This window comes from Hyla sarda, chromosome 11 (assembly GCF_029499605.1).
Source record: "Hyla sarda isolate aHylSar1 chromosome 11, aHylSar1.hap1, whole genome shotgun sequence".
Taxonomy (NCBI): domain Eukaryota; kingdom Metazoa; phylum Chordata; class Amphibia; order Anura; family Hylidae; genus Hyla; species Hyla sarda.
The window spans coordinates 72005-94551 of NC_079199.1; the positions used below are offsets into that span (position 1 = coordinate 72005).

At 44.1% G+C, this 22547-nt stretch overlaps 1 protein-coding gene across 4 annotated transcripts in view; it reads left to right on the forward strand.

Annotated features, from left to right (window-relative positions):
* NRXN3 (neurexin 3) overlaps positions 1-22547 on the forward strand; it is a 504944-nt gene that overhangs the window by 40239 nt on the left and 442158 nt on the right. For all 4 annotated transcript variants that reach the window (XM_056546700.1, XM_056546697.1, XM_056546699.1 and 1 more), the window contains exons 3-5: positions 8994-9011; positions 10559-10588; positions 11236-11247. In XM_056546700.1, the coding sequence (XP_056402675.1) occupies positions 8994-9011; positions 10559-10588; positions 11236-11247 (60 nt within the window). The remainder of the gene's footprint in view (positions 1-8993; positions 9012-10558; positions 10589-11235; positions 11248-22547) is intronic.

The window sequence follows — 22547 nt, forward strand, 5'->3', positions numbered from 1 at the left end:
TGTTCTTGTGGTCAGTTCCAGGGGTCGCCCCCAATTGATCTGATATGTATCACCTTTCCTATGAATAGATGATAAGTTTTACTACTTTAATAAGGTAACCCCCATAAAGTGGCTATAAACAGCACCGCCTGCTCACAACGCTTCGCTTTCTAGCCCATTTAGTGGTTTGCTGAAGCTGCTGAAATCAGGGAATTGTGGACAAATATGGGCCACGGGTGAGGAAGCCTTACCGCTGCAGCCGCCATGTTGTGTTCTTGAGATAAGAGCGAGCATGTTGTCTCCCGAGCGTCCAGGGATTGTCTTACACTGACTGATACTGTCTGCTTTCTTATTTACTGAGATTTCAGATGCTTGCTGCGGTGAAGATAATCGCACACAATCTGCCCCGGGAGGTTATGACATTTACTTCTTAGATGGTTAACAAGGAAATGTGAGATGGAGCAGAAAAAGAACCAAGATTCTGCTTCATGTGAACTGTGTCCATTACTCCATGTGGTAGTGACTGCATTAGCAGAGCCTTGTGTATGGACGTCTTTACCTTCACGCATACTACACAAGATATACTGCCTGATTGTGCGTGTATTCCATGCGTTCTTTCCTAAATCCTCTTACAACCGCCTCCTCTCACAGTAGGACATTACTTGGTATGTTCCCCTCAGTGTGACCTCTTCTTCTTCTTCTTCTGGCACCAGACCGCTCCCCATTTTACATCATCCGTCAGAATTCCTGTAGACCCAGTTCACACACGTCATAGCGGTCGCATGCTTACAGTGCAGGTAACATCTATGTGTATTTTGGAATATGCTGCATGTTTTCCAATCCTGCGTTTAAATCATTTAAAGGGGTACTCTGGTGAAAAAAAAATATTCTCAAATCAACTGGTGCCAGAAAGTTAATCAGATTTGTAAATGACTTCTATTAAAAAATCTTTATCTTTCTAGTACTTTATAGCAAATATAGGAAATTATTTTCTTTTTGAATTTCTTTTTTCTTGTCCACAGTGCAACTGTCCAGAGCAGGAGAAAATTACTATTGCAAGCCTATGCTGCTCTGGACAGTTCCTGACATGGACAGAGGTGTCAGCAGAGAGCACTGTGGACAGGACAAAAAAGAAATTCAAAAATAAAAGAATTTCCTCTGTAGCATACAGCTGCTAAAAAGTACTGGAAGGGTAAAGATTTTTTAATAGAAGTAATTTACAAATCTGTTTAACTTTCTGGCACCAGTTGATTATTATTATTATTTTTTTTCCACTGGAGTACCCCTTTAACACATGGATTGTAATGCAAATTGGTAAAACATTTCTCCACTTGTGAACTTGGCTGTAACCCCTTAAGGACCAAGCCCATTTTATTTCACCATTTTTGTTTTTTCCTCCTCTCCTTCTAAAGTCCATAACTATTTTATATTTCCATGTACAGACCCATATAAGGGCTTGTTTTTTCCGTGACCAATTGTACTTTGTAATGAACCCTCTCATTTTACCATAAAATGTATGGTGGACCCCAAAAAAATATTTTTTTAGGGAGGAAATTTAAATGAAAACCACAGTTTTGCACATTTTGGAGAGTTTCATTTTCACACTGTACAACTTACGGTAAAAATGACGTGCTCTTTATTCTGTGGGTCAATACGATTAAAATGATACCCATGGATAGATACTTTTATATTTTTGTACCACTTAAAAAAAATCTAAAACTTTTTGTACAAAATCAGTAATCTAAAATTGGCCTATTTTGACCACCTATAACTTTTTTTCATTTTTCCATATATAGGGCAGTATGAGGGCTAATTTTTTCGCCGTCATCTGTACTTTTTATCGATACCACATTTGCATATGTAAAACTTTTATATCATTTTTTATAAAAAAAATTTTTTATAAAAAAAGCAGCATTTTTTTACTTTAAAAAAAATTTTTTACATTTACACCATTCACACGGGATCATTAACATTATATTTTGATAGTTCGGACATTTACACATGCGGCGATACCAAATATGTTTTTAAAAAATAAAGTTTTTACGATTTTTGGGCATAAAATGGGAAAAACTGACAATTTAGATTTTTATTGGGGGAGGGGATTTTTCACTTTTTTACTTTTTTATTTTTCAATTTTTTAACTTTTTTTTTTTTTACACTTATGTCCCCATAGGGGACTATCTATAGCAATCATTTGATTGCTAATACTGTTCAGTGCTATGCATAGGACACAGCACTGATCAGTATTATCGGTGATCTTCTGCTCTGGTCTGCTGGATCTCAGACCAGAGCAGAAGACCCAGGGAGACGGACGGAGGCAGGCGAGGGGACCTCCGTCCGCCATTACAGATGATCGGATCGCCGCGGCAGCAGGCGATCCGATCATGTATTTTATCATGCGCATTGCCGCAGATGCCGTGATCTGTACAGATCACGGCATCTGTGGGGTTAATGGCGGACATCTGCACGATCGCTGATGTCGGCCATTACCGGCGGGTCCCCGGCTGCTGATAGCCGTGTATGACGCGAGCACCGCTCCGATGCTCGCGGTCATACACGGGACATAAATGTACGTCCTGGTGCGCGAAGTACTGCCAAACCAGGACGTACATTTACGTCCTTGGTCGTTAAAGATATGGGAGCAACTGTACCTTCAGATGGTCAGCGCTCCACTCTTTATGATAAGAGGACCACACGGGCAAATGGAGCCGTCACGTTCTCAGTCGTCACACCAGGCTCCATTGTTTCATGGTGCAGTTTTGGATGCACGGTTTGTACAGGTGAAATGTGTTTGTATCGTGTTTCTTCTTTGCACATGACACGACCAATAACAACACTGAACAACACTGTCGTAACTGACCTAGGTAAACGTGCCCCTCATACACCTATAGGTAATTGTACCTCCCTCGGGCACCTATAGGTAATTGTACCCCCCTCGGGCACCTATAGGTAATTGTACCCCCCTCGGGCACCTATAGGTAATTGTACCCCCCTCGGGCACCTATAGGTAATTGTACCCCCCTTGGGCCCCTATAGGTAATTGTACCCCCTCAGGCACCTATAGGTGATTGTACCCCCCTCGGGCACCTATAGGTGATTGTACCCCCCTCGGGCCCCTATAGGTAATTGTGCCCCCTCGGGCCCCTATAGGTAATTGTGCCCCCTCGGGCACCTATAGGTAATTGTACCCCCCTCGGGAACCTATAGGTAATTGTACCCCCCTCGGGCACCTATAGGTAATTGTACCCCCCTCGGGCACCTATAGGTAATTGTACCCCCCTCGGGCACCTATAGGTAATTGTACCCCCCCCCCCCCTCGGGCACCTATAGGTAATTGTACCCCCCCCTCGGGCACCTATAGGTAATTGTACCCCCCCTCGGGCACCTATAGGTAATTGTACCCCCCATCGGGCACCTATAGGTAATAGGTAATTGTACCCCCCTCAGGCACCTATAGGTAATTGTACCCCCCTCGGGCACCTATAGGTAATTGTACCCCCCTCAGGCACCTTTAGGTAAGTGTGCCCCTTATGCCCCTTTAGACACCTCTCAATGTTATAAAATAATAAATCCTTCTGCTCTCCCCTCCTCCAGTCTGTATTTATGGACGGCCAGCGATGATGTGTTATCTTAATGTGTGACCGCTGCTGACATTTTTTAGCCTCAATGGTCACGTGCCATATGTTCTCTGCTACAGCATCTTCATGCCATCTCATGTATTGGCAATATTTTATTCTGTATGAGATGTTGCAGTGCACATGACTGAAATCCTTATCGGAGCGGTCTGGACCCTGTTATTCCTTCTAGCCTCTATATGAAGGGTTAATACATACTTACTGCATGTGCCGCTGCATTAAAACACTTTATTTTTTATCACCAGTTATTGCAGGCAAATAGGTGACATCACCATGGCATATGTGAGCACCCAAACTCCCCTCGCCTATATAATGGTCTGCTCTTACCACATGACTGTATAAAACTCCCTTTATGGCGTGCGGGCTAGGGATCGACCGATATTGATTTTTTTTTTAGAGCCGATACCAATAACCTGTGAACTTTCAGTCCGATAGTCGATAACTTATACCGATATTCCGTGCATTTTAATTCCCCCCCAAAATATCCTTGGTAAAAACCCTGATAAACTGTTTCTGGCCCCGCAGAAGCTGCTGCAGATCAATGATTTAATGTGGGCGCTTTAAATCAATGAACTGCAGCGGCTTTTGGGGGGCCATAGACCGCCGCTGCCCGCTTCTCTCCCCCTGCCTGTCCTGGGTCCAACCACCGCCGCTGCCCGCCGTGTGTGTTTCCAACCCCGCCACTTTGCACAATGGAGATGGAGAAGCTGTTGAGTGAGTTCAGCCCCAGCCGCCCCTCTGCTGCCCCGGCCCTGCACCCTGCTGCCCTGCGGCCGGAGCATGCTGTCCCCGGTCACCGGCCTGGGGATATAATTGTAACTATGTGTTCCCGGGGTCCACGCTACTTCTGGCTCCTGCGGCGTCCTGCGCTGTTGCTGTGCGCTGCGCAATGACGAGTGACGTCCTCAACGCAACGTCACAGTCAGTGGCCCGCCACACAGTGACAGCTCAGGATGCCGCCGGAGCTAGAAGTAGCATGGACCCTGGGAACAGGTAATTATAAAACCGGGGATGGGGGAGACAATGGCGCAGCAGCGGCGGTCTCTGGCCAGAGGGGAGGCAATCGGCAGCGGCGGTTGTTGGACTCAGGACCACAGGACAGGCAGGGGAGAGAAGCGGGCGGCGGTCTCTGGCCCCGCAAAAGCCGCTGCAGTTCATTGATTTAAAGCGCCCGCATTATCGCCAAAGTAATTGCCGATACCTATAACTTAGAAAATCATCAATATCGGCCAAACTGATAATCGGTCGATCCCTAGTGCGGGCACATGAGGCCTATACGCTGCTGACCATCCGCAGGGAACATGTGTGAGGGAATCTGCAGGGTATACAGCAAGTGGATGAGATTGGAGAAGTTTCCGCACAGTAATAAACCCAGGTACAGATGGGAAATCCGGCCCATGTTACTTTAAGCTGCGGATTCTACTTCAGGAGGGAAGTCTGAATCCACACGTCGATCCTTAGGAAAATCCATCAGTGCAGGTTTCTAATACATTTAAAGGGTATTCTGGCCATAGACATCTTATCCCCTATCCAAAGGATAGGGGACAAGATGTCTGATCGCGGGGGTTCCGCCGCTGGGACCCCCCGCGATATCCGTGCAGCACCCGGTGTTCTGAAAGCTATTTTCAGAATGCTCTGTTTGGGTGGCCATGGTTGTGATGTCACGTTATACCTACATTCATGTCTATGGGAGGGGGCGTGGAGGCCATTGTCTCTTCCCATAGACATGAATGGAGGGGTGTGGCGTGACATCATGAGGGGGCGTGATGTCCAGTCTCCAGACCCGGAAACTCATGTTTCCAAGATTAGAGCAGCAGCCCAGCAGCGGGACCCCCGTGATCAGACATCTTATCCCCCATCCTTTGGATAGGGGATAAGGTGTTTATGGCCGGAATACCCCTTTAAGGATACGACCACTTACGTTCCTGCCCCTGTTAATCGGATCATCAACATGCCGCCGAAAATGGAATGTTAAATACTGTTAACGTAACTAGCCGACTCTCTATGGCTGAACGGAGCCCCCCCCCCCCAGTGTTGCACTTTTGAAATAGTGCCTACGTCTGGGAAGGAGTCACTAGGGGTCTTAGTTCTTCCATGTAAGTGAATGGAGTCGGCTGATCCCCGTATACTGGGAGTGCTGATGGTTATGATTTCCGGGGACGGGACCCTTACAGCGCTGTGGGTAGTTTTGGTGCTGACTTTCTGCTGTCTTTATGGCCGTAGCTTCTATTTCCTTGTATTCTCCTGTGTCTCCTCCCTATAACTTTGTCTATATAATCCACTCATTGGGGGAGATTCATCAAAAACTGTGCACAGGACCAGTTCTCCAGCTGCCGGGCCACTTTTTCTGTGCAGAGAGTTTGATGAATCTCCCCATTGATCTGTGATATCTCATTTATTACTCGGTAGATTCTCTATCTATAGTTATGTTGCTATTACATGGAGTGATGGATTCTATAAAGCAGTGTTTCCCAATCAGTGGCCCTCTACATGCTGAGAGTTGTAGTGTAGTAACAGCTGGAGGCACACTGGTTGGGGAACAGTGTTTTAGATGATTCCTTTAACCCTCTGCTCGGTGCTGGTCCTGGACAGTCCACATTCCCATATATAACATGGTCATGTACCTGGCTGCAGAATCACTTACCAGACACTACAGAGGGTTAATGGATTACCCTGCAGACATGTCCTCTCCATTGTGTTAACTTCTTATGTACTAATGCTGATGTTTTTCTTTTTAGGAATAAGTTTTGGATGGACTTTGTTTGTGACTGTGAAGGTTCATGTCTTCCCATCTTACAGGTCCCAGGAGCCCAATGTATCTTCTCTATGGAGAGATTATTCATCACATCTTGTCTCTCATGTTTCCCAGCATTCCTTACTAATCCTATATTTTAGTCCCCCCTTTCCTTACATAGCAGTGGTGTAGTCTGGCAGCAGAGGGGTTAATGGTGCTATTGTGCATCAGTAATCTCATCCCCACGTCACGGTACAGACCCCATCAGGGTCCCGTCTGGGCAGCAGATTGCCCCAAATGATCATTGGAGAAGGTCTCTGCTTAATGTTGCATCACAGAATGGTTTGTTACAGTGTGTCCAGAGGGGATGCACCCAAGATGAGGGGTGTGGGGAACCTTCACTATATGATTGTTTTTGGATGCCCACATATAATGAGGATTAGGAAGTCATCTGTGCCTGTAATGAGGTCACCCCCCCCATACACATCACATGACCAGGGGGGATATGATTTCTCTCCTCAGTGGCTGCTCCTCGCTATGTTCTGTAGTCAGACCCCTGAAAGTCTGTGCTAGCTGTAAAACATCCCAAGCATTACAGGTAAAGGGTTAACAGTGGCCTTTCTTCCTTGTGTAAATGCAGAATTAGCATCAGATGTGGATACAGTGGATACAGATCAGAGCGGCTCCTAATCCTCAGGGCTCCGCACTTAATTTGCTCTGCTCCCGATACCACTGGAGGTAAATATTTAATACCCCGCTGACTCGCTGGCCTTTTCTTCAGGTTTCCAGTGCGTTATATGATCCGTCCGCACTCAGCGCCACCAGGGTGCTCTCCGCTCTGTGCAAACATCCTGGAAGCTGTCAGAAAGAGAGGGACCCCCACCCCCAGACTGCAACAGGAGGCAGGAGCCCCAAAATCTATGTCTGTTTTATCAGTGAGGACCACGTTGTATGGTGTCCACACACTCTGTATATAGATCCATAGACTCTCCGTGTAGATCCATAGACTCTCCGTGTAGATCCATAGACTCTCCGTGTAGATCCATAGACTCTACATATGAGGCTATGGCTTCTGCCGCAGGGGCAGTGTGTTTTGGGGGGATGATATCTTCATAACATACATGTGCCCTGTGGATCCATACAACAAGACGAGGTATAGTAAATACCAACCTTAAATGTATAAGGGGTAAGTCCGCTAGCCGGGGGGCTGGGAAAATGTCATCTGTGTCCTGCTGAAACCCCCCCCCCCCCTTCCCAGATTAACCAGAGCAGACAGGAATTGGGTCACAAGTCTTGTGCTCCTGGATTACAGACGTAGCAGCGGCTGCAGGGGCCACACAAGGAGCATTGACGTTTATAGGTTATAAGGTATTATGGAGCTCCAGGGCACTGAACATGGGAAGTGTAGAGGGGGTTAAATATACACGCTGCAAGGTCAGAACCTAGTGATAAAACATTGTACAGTGATATTAGGATATGAGACAGAAAAATGGCCCAGATGCCTGCAGCAGGCAGTAAACAGGTTAACAGGCCCCGTGCGCTCATGTTTCCTAATGATGTTTGAACGGGGACAACATGATGGGTAAGTGGACGCCGGGCTGTGTGGGATGTGAGATCAGATGTCACAGGGAACACAGGGATAAAGGTATGAAAGGCAGCGGGATTAAATATTTACTGTGCCGTCTGTGAGCCTTCGTGCTCCACTATAGTGAGACATCGCGTGTGGTCAGCCGGGGGACCACCACAAGACTGTGACCTACTAATAATCACTTTATTATCTGTAGGATGACTCCTGAGCTGCACTACACAAAGCAGCACTCTCCCCCTGTAGGTGTAAACTTACCTGATGTGAATAATTCCCGGCCTCCTCTGTATCCTACATCTCCGTCATATCCAACTGTGGCACTCCTGCAGTTACAACGCTACAATTCTTTAGCTTTCAGCTGTCTGGGCATGCTGAGAGTTGTGGTTTTCCAACAGCTGGGTAGCCACAGGTTGGAGATCACCGATCTTATTCCTGTCTGGACTTGTATCAGGCTGGGTTCACATCACGTTTTCAGCCATACGGGACCGCATATGGCTGTGGGGAGCTAAACAGGGTGCTCCTGTATACCATATGTAATTCATTTCAATGAGCCGACCGTAGTGAAGCGAGGTCGACCACAGTTTAAGATCCAGTGGGAAAACCGCATATGGGGCAAAAATGAGCCGACCGGAGTCAGCGCTTCACTACGGTCGGCTCATTGAAATGAAGTACAGACGGTCCCGTATGGCTGAAAATGTGATGTGAACCCAGCCTCACATAAGGGACGACTTCTGTAATATCCAAGGGCAATAAATGAGAACGCTGCAGAGATGGATCCGGGGCTGGGGGATTCCTTCCTGCTCATCTGATTTTTATAACCCTGAATATTTTCTAACAAATATTCTTCCAGGTGTGTGCGGATCTGCTCCCCGTGGACAGATGGACAGAGACCTCCCATCCATGCACAGTGACAGTCACTTGCATGCGTGCATGTTGGGTGTGGGGGGGTCTATACAGTTTGCATGAGATGTCCTGCTCCATGCAACGTTGGTTCTGTGTGATCACTGCCTGATCTCTCTGTCTCTCTCTCTTTCCTTCCCTTCTCTCAATGCAACATTAGATGTCAATGACATTCCAGGTGAGTGTCCATATTGTCTAAGGCCTGGTACTGTGTAGTGTATTATTGCCAGTATTCATCCCTTAGCAGAGCTCTGTGCTTCACGGAGGTAGACTCTTCATGGCTCCAATGCTCAAACTACTCATGCGCACAAGAGCGTCTCCCATGGCCCCACGTCAGTGATGCCTGCCCTCCTGGTTTAGCCCACTACAGTGATGCCTGCTCCCCCATTTTAGCCCACTACAGTGATGCCTGCTCCCCCATTTTAGCCCACTACAGTGATGCCTGCTCCCCCATTTTAGCCCACTACAGTGCCTGCTCCCCCATTTTAGCCCACTACAGTGCCTGCTCCCCCATTTTAGCCCACTACAGTAATGTCTGCCCTCCATTATAGCCCATGACAGTGATGCCTGCCCTCCAGTATAGCCCATGACCGTGATGCTTGCCCTCCAGTATAGCCCATGACAGTGATGCTTGCCCTCCAGTATAGCCCATGACCGTGATGCTTGCCCTCCAGTATAGCCCATGACCGTGATGCTTGCCCTCCAGTATAGCCCATGACAGTGATGCCTGCCCTCCAGTATAGCCCATGACAGTGATGCCTGCCCTCCAGTATAGCCCATGACAGTGATGCTTGCCCTCCAGTATAGCCCATGACCGTGATGGCTGCCCTCCAGTATAGCCCATGACCGTGATGTCTGCCCTCCAGTATAGCCCATGACCGTGATGCCTGCCCTCCAGTGTAGCCCATGACAGTGATGGCTGCCCACCAGTATAGCCCATGACAGTGATGGCTGCCCTCCAGTATAGCCCATGACAGTGATGGCTGCCCTCCAGTATAGCCCATGACAGTGATGGCTGCCCTCCAGTATAGCCCATGTCCGTGATGGCTGCCCTCCAGTATAGCCCATGTCCGTGATGCCTGCCCTCCAGTATAGCCCATGTCTGTGATGGCTGCCCTCCAGTATAGCCCATGACAGTGATGCCTGCCCCCTTGGTTTAGTCCACGTCAGTGACCCCCCGTGATGCCTGCCCTCCAGTATAGCCCATGACCGTGATGCCTGCCCTCCAGTATAGCCCATGACAGTGATGGCTGCCCACCAGTATAGCCCATGACAGTGATGGCTGCCCTCCAGTATAGCCCATGACAGTGATGGCTGCCCTCCAGTATAGCCCATGACAGTGATGCCTGCCCTCCAGTATAGCCCATGTCCGTGATGCCTGCCCTCCAGTATAGCCCATGTCTGTGATGGCTGCCCTCCAGTATAGCCCATGACAGTGATGCCTGCCCCCTTGGTTTAGTCCACGTCAGTGACCCCCCCCCCCCCCCGATTTAGCCAACGACTTTGATGAGTTTAGTCAGGTGTTCTATAGAGCGCCCACATACTATCCTCCTCTACCTCAAGGCCAGCTTTCCTGCATGGGTTAGAAAGCTGCGATAGCGTGCAATGAAGATGCCATACTTGTGTCTTAAGTATGTGACTCCACAATCCCCTGTGTCGGGGTATTGTAGACCTGTGTGTAACTTTGTTTACTCTTTTTTGCTTTCTCTATCTCTCTATCTCAAGGACTGGCCAATCTGATGGTTGATGACCAAGGTATGCTCTCCCACCTGACTGTCTGATTTTCTTCTATTTTTATTTCCCTTTTTTATTTTTATTTTTTGTGTCCATCACACCTTGACTTTTTGGAATTTTCCTATCTTTGTTAAATCATACACTATTCATCCATCCATGGGTTGTGTGTGTTACCAGTGGGGGTGTTGTCTGGGGCTATTGATGTCCCTGTTACCGTCCCCTCATATCCTTACACCACTGCAATGGTTGATGGGTTACACAGCACGGACTCCTTCAGGGTTAGAAAGGGAAGGGTGAACAGACATTCTCCTATTAGTGTCCTTGGAATGTCTGGCTGCTGATCTACTGTATGTCTGAACACTGACGAGTCAGTGACTACTCCACGAAACTGCGGAGGAATACCTCACATGTCAACAGTGAGATCACTCCGCACCTCGGTGATGTCACTATAAATGAATGATGTCATGAAGCCACAGTCTGTGGTCCGTGCTGTGGGCCTGATCGTTGCTGGACATGTGTTGTGTGCTGTGTTGGCGTTTCCCCTTTCTTTCAACATACATCATTTGGATTTTGTCACATTTTGGAGCATGCTGCCTAAAATGTTGTGTCTGACGTGCCCTCTTTCTGACCCCCCTCCTGCTCTCCTGGATTCCACCTGCCGGCTGTAGGGAGAAGTAAAGGTAGATGACCTGTTTATTACTGTGTGTCTGTGCATGGTGTATCACCTGTAATTCTTCTCATGTCGTGCTGTTACATGTTCAGCTCACATTGCTAGTGGGCAAAGTGTCTAGGATTATATGGTAAGAAGCGGCAGTGAGTGGGCGCCACCTTAAAGTCCAACATTACATGTAAGTGTGAGTATGGGGTTCACTGCGTGTCTTCACATTTATAAAAGATGAAGGAAACTACAGGGATCAGGTTATTCTAAATACAGTGAAACCTCTTCGAGACAACCACTCAATATTGCACAGAAAAGTAATTTTTTTTCTTTAAACTTTGTTTATTGATTTTCACAAATTTTATAATATAAAACGGTAACACCAGAAGCATAACGTTATACACAGGAAAAGGCATATGTGGGTATGGCAGTACCCATGATTCCACAGACAACAACGAACTGTCAAAAAGAATCACAGGTTCACACTTTGCCTCTGTGGGACTCTCATGAACAGGAGATTTTAAGAACAAATTCAGAGAATTCCATATCCAGGATACCTAACATTTTTAAACTCTATTGAACATCTTGTAAAAAAAAAAAATTAAAAAAATCATCACTTGTAGAAGCCGACACGTTTCCGAGAAACTAATAGCATGCATTGCTCTGGGGGGATTCTGGCCCCTTCCTCCACACAAACAGTCTTCAGATCCTAAAGGTTCTGCGGGTCTCTTCTATGAATCATGATCGTACGTTCTTTACATAGATTTCAACGGAATATAAGTCATGTGATGTGGTAGCCAAGCTAGCAGCTTTATTTTCTTTCTGTGAAACCATTTGAGAGTTTTCTGTGTGTTTGGGATCATTGTCCTCCTGAAATGTCCATCCCCGTTTCATCATCATCCTGGTAGATGCAGCAGATTTTCATCACAATGTCTCGATAAATTTGCCCATTCATCCTTCCTTCAATTATGTGAAGTTCCTACCTCCAGACTTCACTGTTGGTGTTTTTAAGTTGATGTGCGGGGCCAAACATGGTGTGTATTATGGCTCCAAATACTTGCAGTCTACTCTCATCTGAACGCACTATATACTCCAGGATTTCACCGGCTTTTTCAAATGTTGTGCAGCAAACTTTATATTGTATATTCACGATGGCGTCTTGTGTGGCGAGTGTGCATACAGGCCATGGTGGTGTGTGGTGAACGTTCATATAGACAAATGGCGGTGAAGTGCATCACAGTACCTGCTAATTTCAGGTCTTTAAGTTCTTCATTAGTGTCCTTGGCTCTTGGACATCTCATCTGATTATTCTTCTAACCCCGTGAAGGCAAATTTATGGTGAAAGGATTCTTTTCACTTTCGTATTATGTCCCAACAGAGCTCACAGGAGTATTCAGAAGCTTAGAACCAAAAGCTTTGTGCCTGTAACCAACACCGTCGCTATGTTTACAGCAATTAGGTTGTGAAGGTCTGGAGACAGCTGTTTGCTTTTCCCCACCATGAGATGTGTCTTGTGTGACTTTTCCCCACCATGAGATGTGTCTTGTGTGACTTTTCCCCACTATGAGATGTCCTGTGTGACTTTTCTCCACCATGAGATGTGTCTTGTGTGACTTTTCTCCTCCATGAGATGTCTTGTGTGACTTTTCTCCTCCATGAGATGTGTCTTGTGTGACTTTTCTCCTCCATGAGATATGTCTTGTGTGACTTTTCCCCACCATGAGATGTGTCTTGTGTGACTTTTCCCCACCATGAGATGTGTCTTGTGTGACTTTTCTCCACCATGAGATGTGTCTTGTGTGACTTTTCCCCACCATGAGATGTGTCTTGTGTGACTTTTCCCCACCATGATGTGTCTTGTGTGACTTTTCCCCACCATGATATGTGTCTTATGTGACTTTTCCCCACCATGAGATGTGTCTTGTGTGACTTTTCTCCTCCATGAGATATGTCTTGTGTGACTTTTCTCCACCATGAGATGTGTCTTGTGTGACTTTTCTCCACCATGAGATGTGTCTTGTGTGACTTTTCTCCACCATGAGATGTCTCGTGTGACTTTTCTCCTCCATGAGATGTGTCTTGTGTGACTTTTCCCCACCATGAGATGTGTCTTGTGTGACTTTTCCCCACTATGAGATGTGTCTTGTGTGACTTTTCCCCACCATGAGATGTGTCTTGTGTGACTTTTCCCCACCATGAGATGTGTCTTGTGTGACTTTTCTCCTCCATGAGATGTCTCGTGTGACTTTTCCCCACCATGAGATGTGTCTTGTGTGACTTTTCTCCACCATGAGATGTGTCTTGTGTGACTTTTCTCCTCCATGAGATGTGTCTTGTGTGACTTTTCTCCACCATGAGATGTGTCCTGTGTGACTTTTCCCCACCATGAGATGTGTCTTGTGTGACTTTTCCCCACCATGAGATGTGTCTTGTGTGACTTTTCCCCACTATGAGATGTCCTGTGTGACTTTTCTCCACCATGAGATGTGTCTTGTGTGACTTTTCCCCACTATGAGATGTCCTGTGTGACTTTTCCCCACCATGAGATGTGTCTTGTGTGACTTTTCCCCACCATGAGATGTGTCTTGTGTGACTTTTCCCCACTATGAGATGTCCTGTGTGACTTTTCTCCACCATGAGATGTGTCTTGTGTGACTTTTCTCCTCCATGAGATGTCTTGTGTGACTTTTCTCCTCCATGAGATGTGTCTTGTGTGACTTTTCTCCTCCATGAGATGTGTCTTGTGTGACTTTTCTCCACCATGAGATATGTCTTGTGTGACTTTTCCCCACCATGAGATGTGTCTTGTGTGACTTTTCCCCACCATGAGATGTGTCTTGTGTGACTTTTCCCCACCATGATGTGTCTTGTGTGACTTTTCCCCACCATGATATGTGTCTTATGTGACTTTTCCCCACCATGAGATGTGTCTTGTGTGACTTTTCCCCACCATGAGATGTGTCTTGTGTGACTTTTCTCCACCATGAGATGTGTCTTGTGTGACTTTTCCCCACCAATGATATGTGTCTTGTGTGACTTTTCTCCACCATGAGATGTGTCTTGTGACTTTTCTCCTCCATGAGATGTGTCTTGTGTGACTTTTCTCCACCATGAGATGTGTCTTGTGTGACTTTTCCCCACCAATGATATGTGTCTTGTGTGACTTTTCTCCACCATGAGATGTGTCTTGTGTGACTTTTCTCCACCATGAGATGTATCTTGTGTGACTTTTCCCCACTATGAGATGTCCTGTGTGACTTTTCCCCACCATGAGATGTGTCTTGTGACTTTTCCCCACCATGAGATGTGTCTTGTGTGACTTTTCCCCACTATGAGATGTGTCTTGTGACTCTCTATTTCTTCATGTGTTCATTACTTTTTCCCTGTGTCATTTCACATTATTACACATAACTTCTGATCTTATTTGTTTTGATGTCTTTGTATGGATTGTATGTATGTGATATATATATATATTTCACTCCTTGTATATGATTGATTTTATTTTGTGTGTGTAACCTGACATATATTGTGTGATGTGTGTAGAATTTGGTCATCTGTCTGTAAGGTCCATTTTGCTTTGTGTTTTGGAGGGGTCCCCAACCTGGACCTGACACAGTAGGCACCCGTGCTCTTTTTTTCTTCTGGAGTGCTGCTTTCTCTCTGTATATTATTATGGCTCCGGATTGATACTATTTTCTGAGCCTCTTATAGTAAATGATCTCTAGTGCCCATTAATACAAGTAAACAATTCATCCTTATACAGATGGGGTCAGGGAGGATCGGCTGTGATTTGTAGTCTGCTGTAGATGAGATTGCATTGTCTGGCCATAAATGAGTGGGCTCCTGGGCTGCGGGGTGATGTGGACACAGTTTGGGCTCCAGGTCACCGGTGGCAGCTCGCCCTCTCTCCATCATTCGGGCAGGCTTCATCTTTGTACTATGTAGATCTATAATAATAACAGAACAATACCCCTTCGTCCTGCTGGGATCTGTCTCTATGCATAGAGGTAATGGCCCTATGAGCTGACACTCTGGATGAAGGTGACTGTGAGGTGTGGAGCAGGTGTGTCCTGACTCTGTTCTGTCTTCCTGACAGACTCTCCGCCTCAGGCAGCTGAACACTTATGCTCCTCCGTCAGCCCGTACCGTAAGGAGACTGATTTACATAAGGATGTGACTGTGGCAATTTGCTTGCAAATTAGACCCCTCTGAATATACACAGATTGTGCAGGGGGATTGAGACCCCCCACGCTCCGGCTGTAACCCTATCTGTGCCGGGGGCCGCCTCTTCTCCTTAATTCCTCTAATATTCCCGAAAATAAAGTCACCAATGTGTAATACAAAAGAGGAAACATGTCCAGATGACGTCTATAGGTTCTGTACAGCCAAGACCTGGTAGACGCAGCTCAGAGAGACGTTTGAGGGGTAGTGTGATATACAGAGTATAGTATACAAACCTGGAGTGTAATATACAGAAAGGATTCATAGTATAATAACCTGCAGTATAATATACAGAGAGGATACAGAGGATGATATAATAACCTGCAGTGTAATATACAGAGGATGGTATAATAACCTGCAGTGTAATATACAGAGGATGGTATAATAACCTGCAGTGTAATATACAGAGGATGGTATGATAACCTGCAGTGTAATATACAGAGGATGGTATAATAACCTGCAGTGTAATATACAGAGTATAGTATAATAACCTGCAGTGTAATATACAGAGAGGATACAGAGGATAGTATAATAACCTGCAGTGTAATATACAGAGGATGGTATAATAACCTGCAGTGTAATATACAGAGGATGGTATAATAACCTTCAGTGTAATATACAGAGGATGGTATAATAACCTGCAGTGTGATATACAGAGTATGGTATAATAACCTGCAGTGTAATATACAGAAAGGATTCATAGTATAATAACCTGCAGTATAATATACAGAGAGGATACAGAGGATGGTATGATAACCTGCAGTGTAATATACAGAGGATGGTATAATAACCTGCAGTGTAATATACAGAGGATGGTATAATAACCTGCAGTGTAATATACAGAGAGGATACAGAGGATGGTATAATAACCTGCAGTGTAATATACAGAGGATGGTATGATAACCTGCAGTGTAATATACAGAGGATAGTATAATAACCTGCAGTGTAATATACAGAGAGGATACAGAGGATAGTATAATAACCTGCAGTGTAATATACAGAGGATGGTATAATAACCTGCAGTGTAATATACAGAGAGGATACAGAGGATGGTATAATAACCTGCAGTGTAATATACAGAGGATGGTATGATAACCTGCAGTGTAATATACAGAGGATAGTATAATAACCTGCAGTGTAATATACAGAGAGGATACAGAGGATAGTATAATAACCTGCAGTGTAATATACAGAGGATGGTATGATAACCTGCAGTGTAATATACAGAGGATAGTATAATAACCTGCAGTGTAATATACAGAGAGGATACAGAGGATGGTATGATAACCTGCAGTGTAATATACAGAGGATAGTATAATAACCTGCAGTGTAATATACAGAGGATAGTATAATAACCTGCAGTGTAATATACAGAGAGGATACAGAGGATGGTATGATAACCTGCAGTGTAATATACAGAGGATAGTATAATAACCTGCAGTGTAATATACAGAGAGGATACAGAGGATGGTATAATAACCTGCAGTGTAATATACAGAAAGGATACAGAGGATGGTATAATAACCTGCAGTGTAATATACAGAGAGGATACAGAGGATGGTATAATAACCTGCAGTGTAATATACAGAGGATGGTATAATAACCTGCAGTGTAATATACAGAGGATAGTATAATAACCTGCAGTGTAATATACAGAGAGGATACAGAGGATGGTATGATAACCTGCAGTGTAATATACAGAGGATGGTATGATAACCTGCAGTGTAATATACAGAGGATAGTATAATAACCTGCAGTGTAATATACAGAGGATAGTATAATAACCTGCAGTGTAATATACAGAGGATGGTATAATAACCTGCAGTGTAATATACAGAGAGGATACAGAGGATGGTATGATAACCTGCAGTGTAATATACAGAGGATAGTATAATAACCTGCAGTGTAATATACAGAGAGGATACAGAGGATGGTATAATAACCTGCAGTGTAATATACAGAGGATAGTATAATAACCTGCAGTGTAATATACAGAAAGGATACAGAGGATGGTATAATAACCTGCAGTGTAATATACAGAGAGGATACAGAGGATGGTATAATAACCTGCAGTGTAATATACAGAGGATGGTATAATAACCTGCAGTGTAATATACAGAGGATGGTATAATAACCTGCAGTGTAATATACAGAGGATGGTATAATAACCTGCAGTGTAATATACAGAGGATGGTATAATAACCTGCAGTGTAATATACAGAGGATGGTATAATAACCTGCAGTGTAATATACAGAGGATGGTATAATAACCTGCAGTGTAATATACAGAGGATGGTATAATAACCTGCAGTGTAATATACAGAGGATGGTATAATAACCTGCAGTGTAATATACAGAGGATGGTATAATAACCTGCAGTGTAATATACAGAGGATGGTATAATAACCTGCAGTGTAATATACAGAGCGGATACAGAGGATGGTATGATAACCTGCAGTGTAATATACAGAGGATAGTATAATAACCTGCAGTGTAATATACAGAGAGGATACAGAGGATGGTATAATAACCTGCAGTGTAATATACAGAGGATGGTATAATAACCTGCAGTGTAATATACAGAGGATGGTATAATAACCTGCAGTGTAATATACAGAGAGGATACAGAGGATGGTATAATAACCTGCAGTGTAATATACAGAGAGGATACAGAGGATGGTATAATAACCTGCAGTGTAATATACAGAGAGGATACAGAGGATGGTATAATAACCTGCAGTGTAATATACAGAGGATGGTATAATAACCTGCAGTGTAATATACAGAGGATGGTATAATAACCTGCAGTGTAATATACAGAGGATGGTATAATAACCTGCAGTGTAATATACAGAGGATGGTATAATAACCTGCAGTGTAATATACAGAGGATGGTATAATAACCTGCAGTGTAATATACAGAGGATGGTATAATAACCTGCAGTGTAATATACAGAGGATGGTATAATAACCTGCAGTGTAATATACAGAGGATAGTATAATAACCTGCAGTGTAATATACAGAGGATAGTATAATAACCTGCAGTGTAATATACAGAGGATAGTATAATAACCTGCAGTGTAATATACAGAGAGGATACAGAGGATGGTATAATAACCTGCAGTGTAATATACAGAGGATGGTATAATAACCTGCAGTGTAATATACAGAGGATGGTATAATAACCTGCAGTGTAATATACAGAGGATGGTATAATAACCTGCAGTGTAATATACAGAGGATGGTATAATAACCTGCAGTGTAATATACAGAGGATGGTATAATAACCTGCAGTGTAATATACAGAGGATGGTATGATAACCTGCAGTGTAATATACAGAGGATGGTATGATAACCTGCAGTGTAATATACAGAGGATGGTATAATAACCTGCAGTGTAATATACAGAGGATGGTATAATAACCTGCAGTGTAATATACAGAGGATGGTATAATAACCTGCAGTGTAATATACAGAGGATGGTATAATAACCTGCAGTGTAATATACAGAGGATGGTATAATAACCTGCAGTGTAATATACAGAGGATGGTATAATAACCTGCAGTGTAATATACAGAGGATGGTATAATAACCTGCAGTGTAATATACAGAGGATGGTATAATAACCTGCAGTGTAATATACAGAGGATGGTATAATAACCTGCAGTGTAATATACAGAGGATAGTATAATAACCTGCAGTGTAATATACAGAGGATAGTATAATAACCTGCAGTGTAATATACAGAGGATAGTATAATAACCTGCAGTGTAATATACAGAGAGGATACAGAGGATGGTATAATAACCTGCAGTGTAATATACAGAGGATGGTATAATAACCTGCAGTGTAATATACAGAGGATAGTATAATAACCTGCAGTGTAATATACAGAGGATAGTATAATAACCTGCAGTGTAATATACAGAGGATAGTATAATAACCTGCAGTGTAATATACAGAGGATGGTATAATAACCTGCAGTGTAATATGCAGAGAGGGGAAATAGAGTCCAGACCTAGAGAACAGGATAAATAGAAAGTCATGTGGAGACAATAATGATCTTCACGTTGTTGTTGTGGTTGTTGGTTGTTGTGGTTGTTGGTTGTTGTGGTTGTTGGTTGTTGTTGTTGTGGTTGTTGGTTGTTGTGGTTGTTGGTTGTTGTGGTTGTTGGTTGTTGTGGTTGTTGTTGTTGTTGTGGTTGTTGTGGTTGTTGGTTGTTGTGGTTGTTGGTTGTTGTTGTTGTGGTTGTTGGTTGTTGTGGTTGTTGTTGTTGTTGTGGTTGTTGTGGTTGTTGTGGTTGTTGGTTGTTGTGGTTGTTGGTTGTTGTTGTTGTGGTTGTTGGTTGTTGTTGTGGTTGTTGGTTGTTGTTGTTGTTGTGGTTGTTGGTTGTTGTGGTTGTTGGTTGTTGTGGTTGTTGGTTATTGTGGTTGTTGGTTGTTGTTTTGTTTTTCTAATTTTTTTTGTACCTAAAATCATTTTAGTGTTTTTTTTATTATTGGTTGAAGGAAAAAGAAGGTAAAACCCGACAACCCTTCATCTCATTCTGATTCCCAGACTGGGACGAGGCCGATACATCAAATTTATTCTCTATATTGTAGCAATCAATTAAACCACAACAAAACTAGCTGACACATTGTTCCAGTTCTGCAGATGTTGGGATAGATGTGTTTCTTCTGGTTACTGAAATTCCCTCTGCGCTCCCCACATCACATATCAGCGCTGTAATATTAGTGTTCTGGACCCCCAGACATCCATTGCCTGGACACACCACCCCTGATCAGTGTATGATCACAATTCACTGTGTCACTATAATAGTACAGCCTGGAGTCCTGATCAGTGTATGATCACAATTCACTGTCACTATAATAGTACAGCCGGGAGTCCTGATCAGTGTATGATCACAATTCACTGTCGCTATAATAGTACAGCCGGGAGTCCTGATCAGTGTATGATCACAATTCACCGTGTCACTATAATAGTGCAGCCGGGAGTCCTGATCAGTGTATGATCACAATTCACTGTCACTATAATAGTACAGCCGGGAGTCCTGATCAGTGTATGATCACAATTCACTGTCACTATAATAGTACAGCCGGGAGTCCTGATCAGTGTATGATCACAATTCACTGTGTCACTATAATAGTACAGCCGGGAGTCCTGATCAGTGTATGATCACAATTCACTGTCACTATAATAGTACAGCCGGGAGTCCTGATCAGTGTATGATCACAATTCACTGTCACTATAATAGTACAGCCGGGAGTCCTGATCAGTGTATGATCACAATTCACTGTCACTATAATAGTACAGCCGGGAGTCCTGATCAGTGTATGATCACTCTTCACTGGGTCACTATAATAGTACAGCCGGGAGTCCTGATCAGTGTATGATCACTCTTCACTGGGTCACTATAATAGTACAGCCGGGAGTCCTGATCAATGTATGATCACAATTCACTGTGTCACTATAATAGTGCAGCCGGGAGTCCTGATTAGTGTATGATCACAATTCACTGTCACTATAATAGTACAGCCGGGAGTCCTGATTAGTGTATGATCACAATTCACTGTCACTATAATAGTGCAGCCGGGAGTCCTGATCAGTGTATGATCACAATTCACTGTCACTATAATAGTACAGCCGGGAGTCCTGATCAGTGTATGATCACTATTCACTGTCACTATAATAGTACAGCCGGGAGTCCTGATCAGTGTATGATCACAATTCACTGGATCACTATAATAGTACAGCCGGGAGTCCTGATCAGTGTATGATCACAATTCACTGTGTCACTATAATAGTACAGCCGGGAGTCCTGATTAGTGTATGATCACAATTCACTGTCACTATAATAGTGCAGCCGGGAGTCCTGATCAGTGTATGATCACAATTCACTGTCACTATAATAGTACAGCCGGGAGTCCTGATCAGTGTATGATCACTATTCACTGTCACTATAATAGTGCAGCCGGGAGTCCTGATCAGTGTATGATCACAATTCACTGTGTCACTATAATGGTGCAGCCGGGAGTCCTGATCAGTGTATGATCACAATTCACTGTCACTATAATAGTACAGCCGGGAGTCCTGATCAGTGTATGATCACAATTCACTGTCACTATAATAGTACAGCCGGGAGTCCTGATCAGTGTATGATCACAATTCACTGGGTCACTATAATAGTACAGCCGGGAGTCCTGATCAGTGTATGATCACAATTCACTGTGTCACTATAATAGTACAGCCGGGAGTCCTGATCAGTGTATGATCACTATTCACTGTGTCACTATAATAGTACAGCTGGGAGTCCTGATCAGTGTATGATCACAATTCACTGTCACTATAATAGTACAGCCGGGAGTCCTGATCAGTGTATGATCACAATTCACTGGATCACTATAATAGTACAGCTGGGAGTCCTGATCAGTGTATGATCACAATTCACTGTGTCACTATAATAGTACAGCCGGGAGTCCTGATCAGTGTATGATCACTATTCACTGTCACTATAATAGTGCAGCCGGGAGTCCTGATCAATGTATGATCACAATTCACTGTGTCACTATAATAGTACAGCCGGGAGTCCTGATCAGTGTATGATCACAGTTCACTGTCACTATAATAGTACAGCCGGGAGTCCTGATCAGTGTATGATCACAATTCACTGTCACTATAATAGTGCAGCCGGGAGTCCTGATCAGTGTATGATCACAATTCACTGGATCACTATAATAGTACAGCCGGGAGTCCTGATCAGTGTATGATCACAATTCACTGGGTCACTATAATAGTACAGCCTGGAGTCCTGATCAGTGTATGATCACAATTCACTGGGTCACTATAATAGTACAGCCGGGAGTCCTGATCAGTGTATGATCACAATTCACTGTCACTATAATAGTACAGCCGGGAGTCCTGATCAGTGTATGATCACTATTCACTGTGTCACTATAATAGTGCAGCCGGGAGTCCTGATCAGTGTATGATCACTATTCACTGGGTCACTATAATAGTACAGCCTGGAGTCCTGATCAGTGTATGATCACTATTCACTGTCACTATAATAGTACAGCCGGGAGTCCTGATCAGTGTATG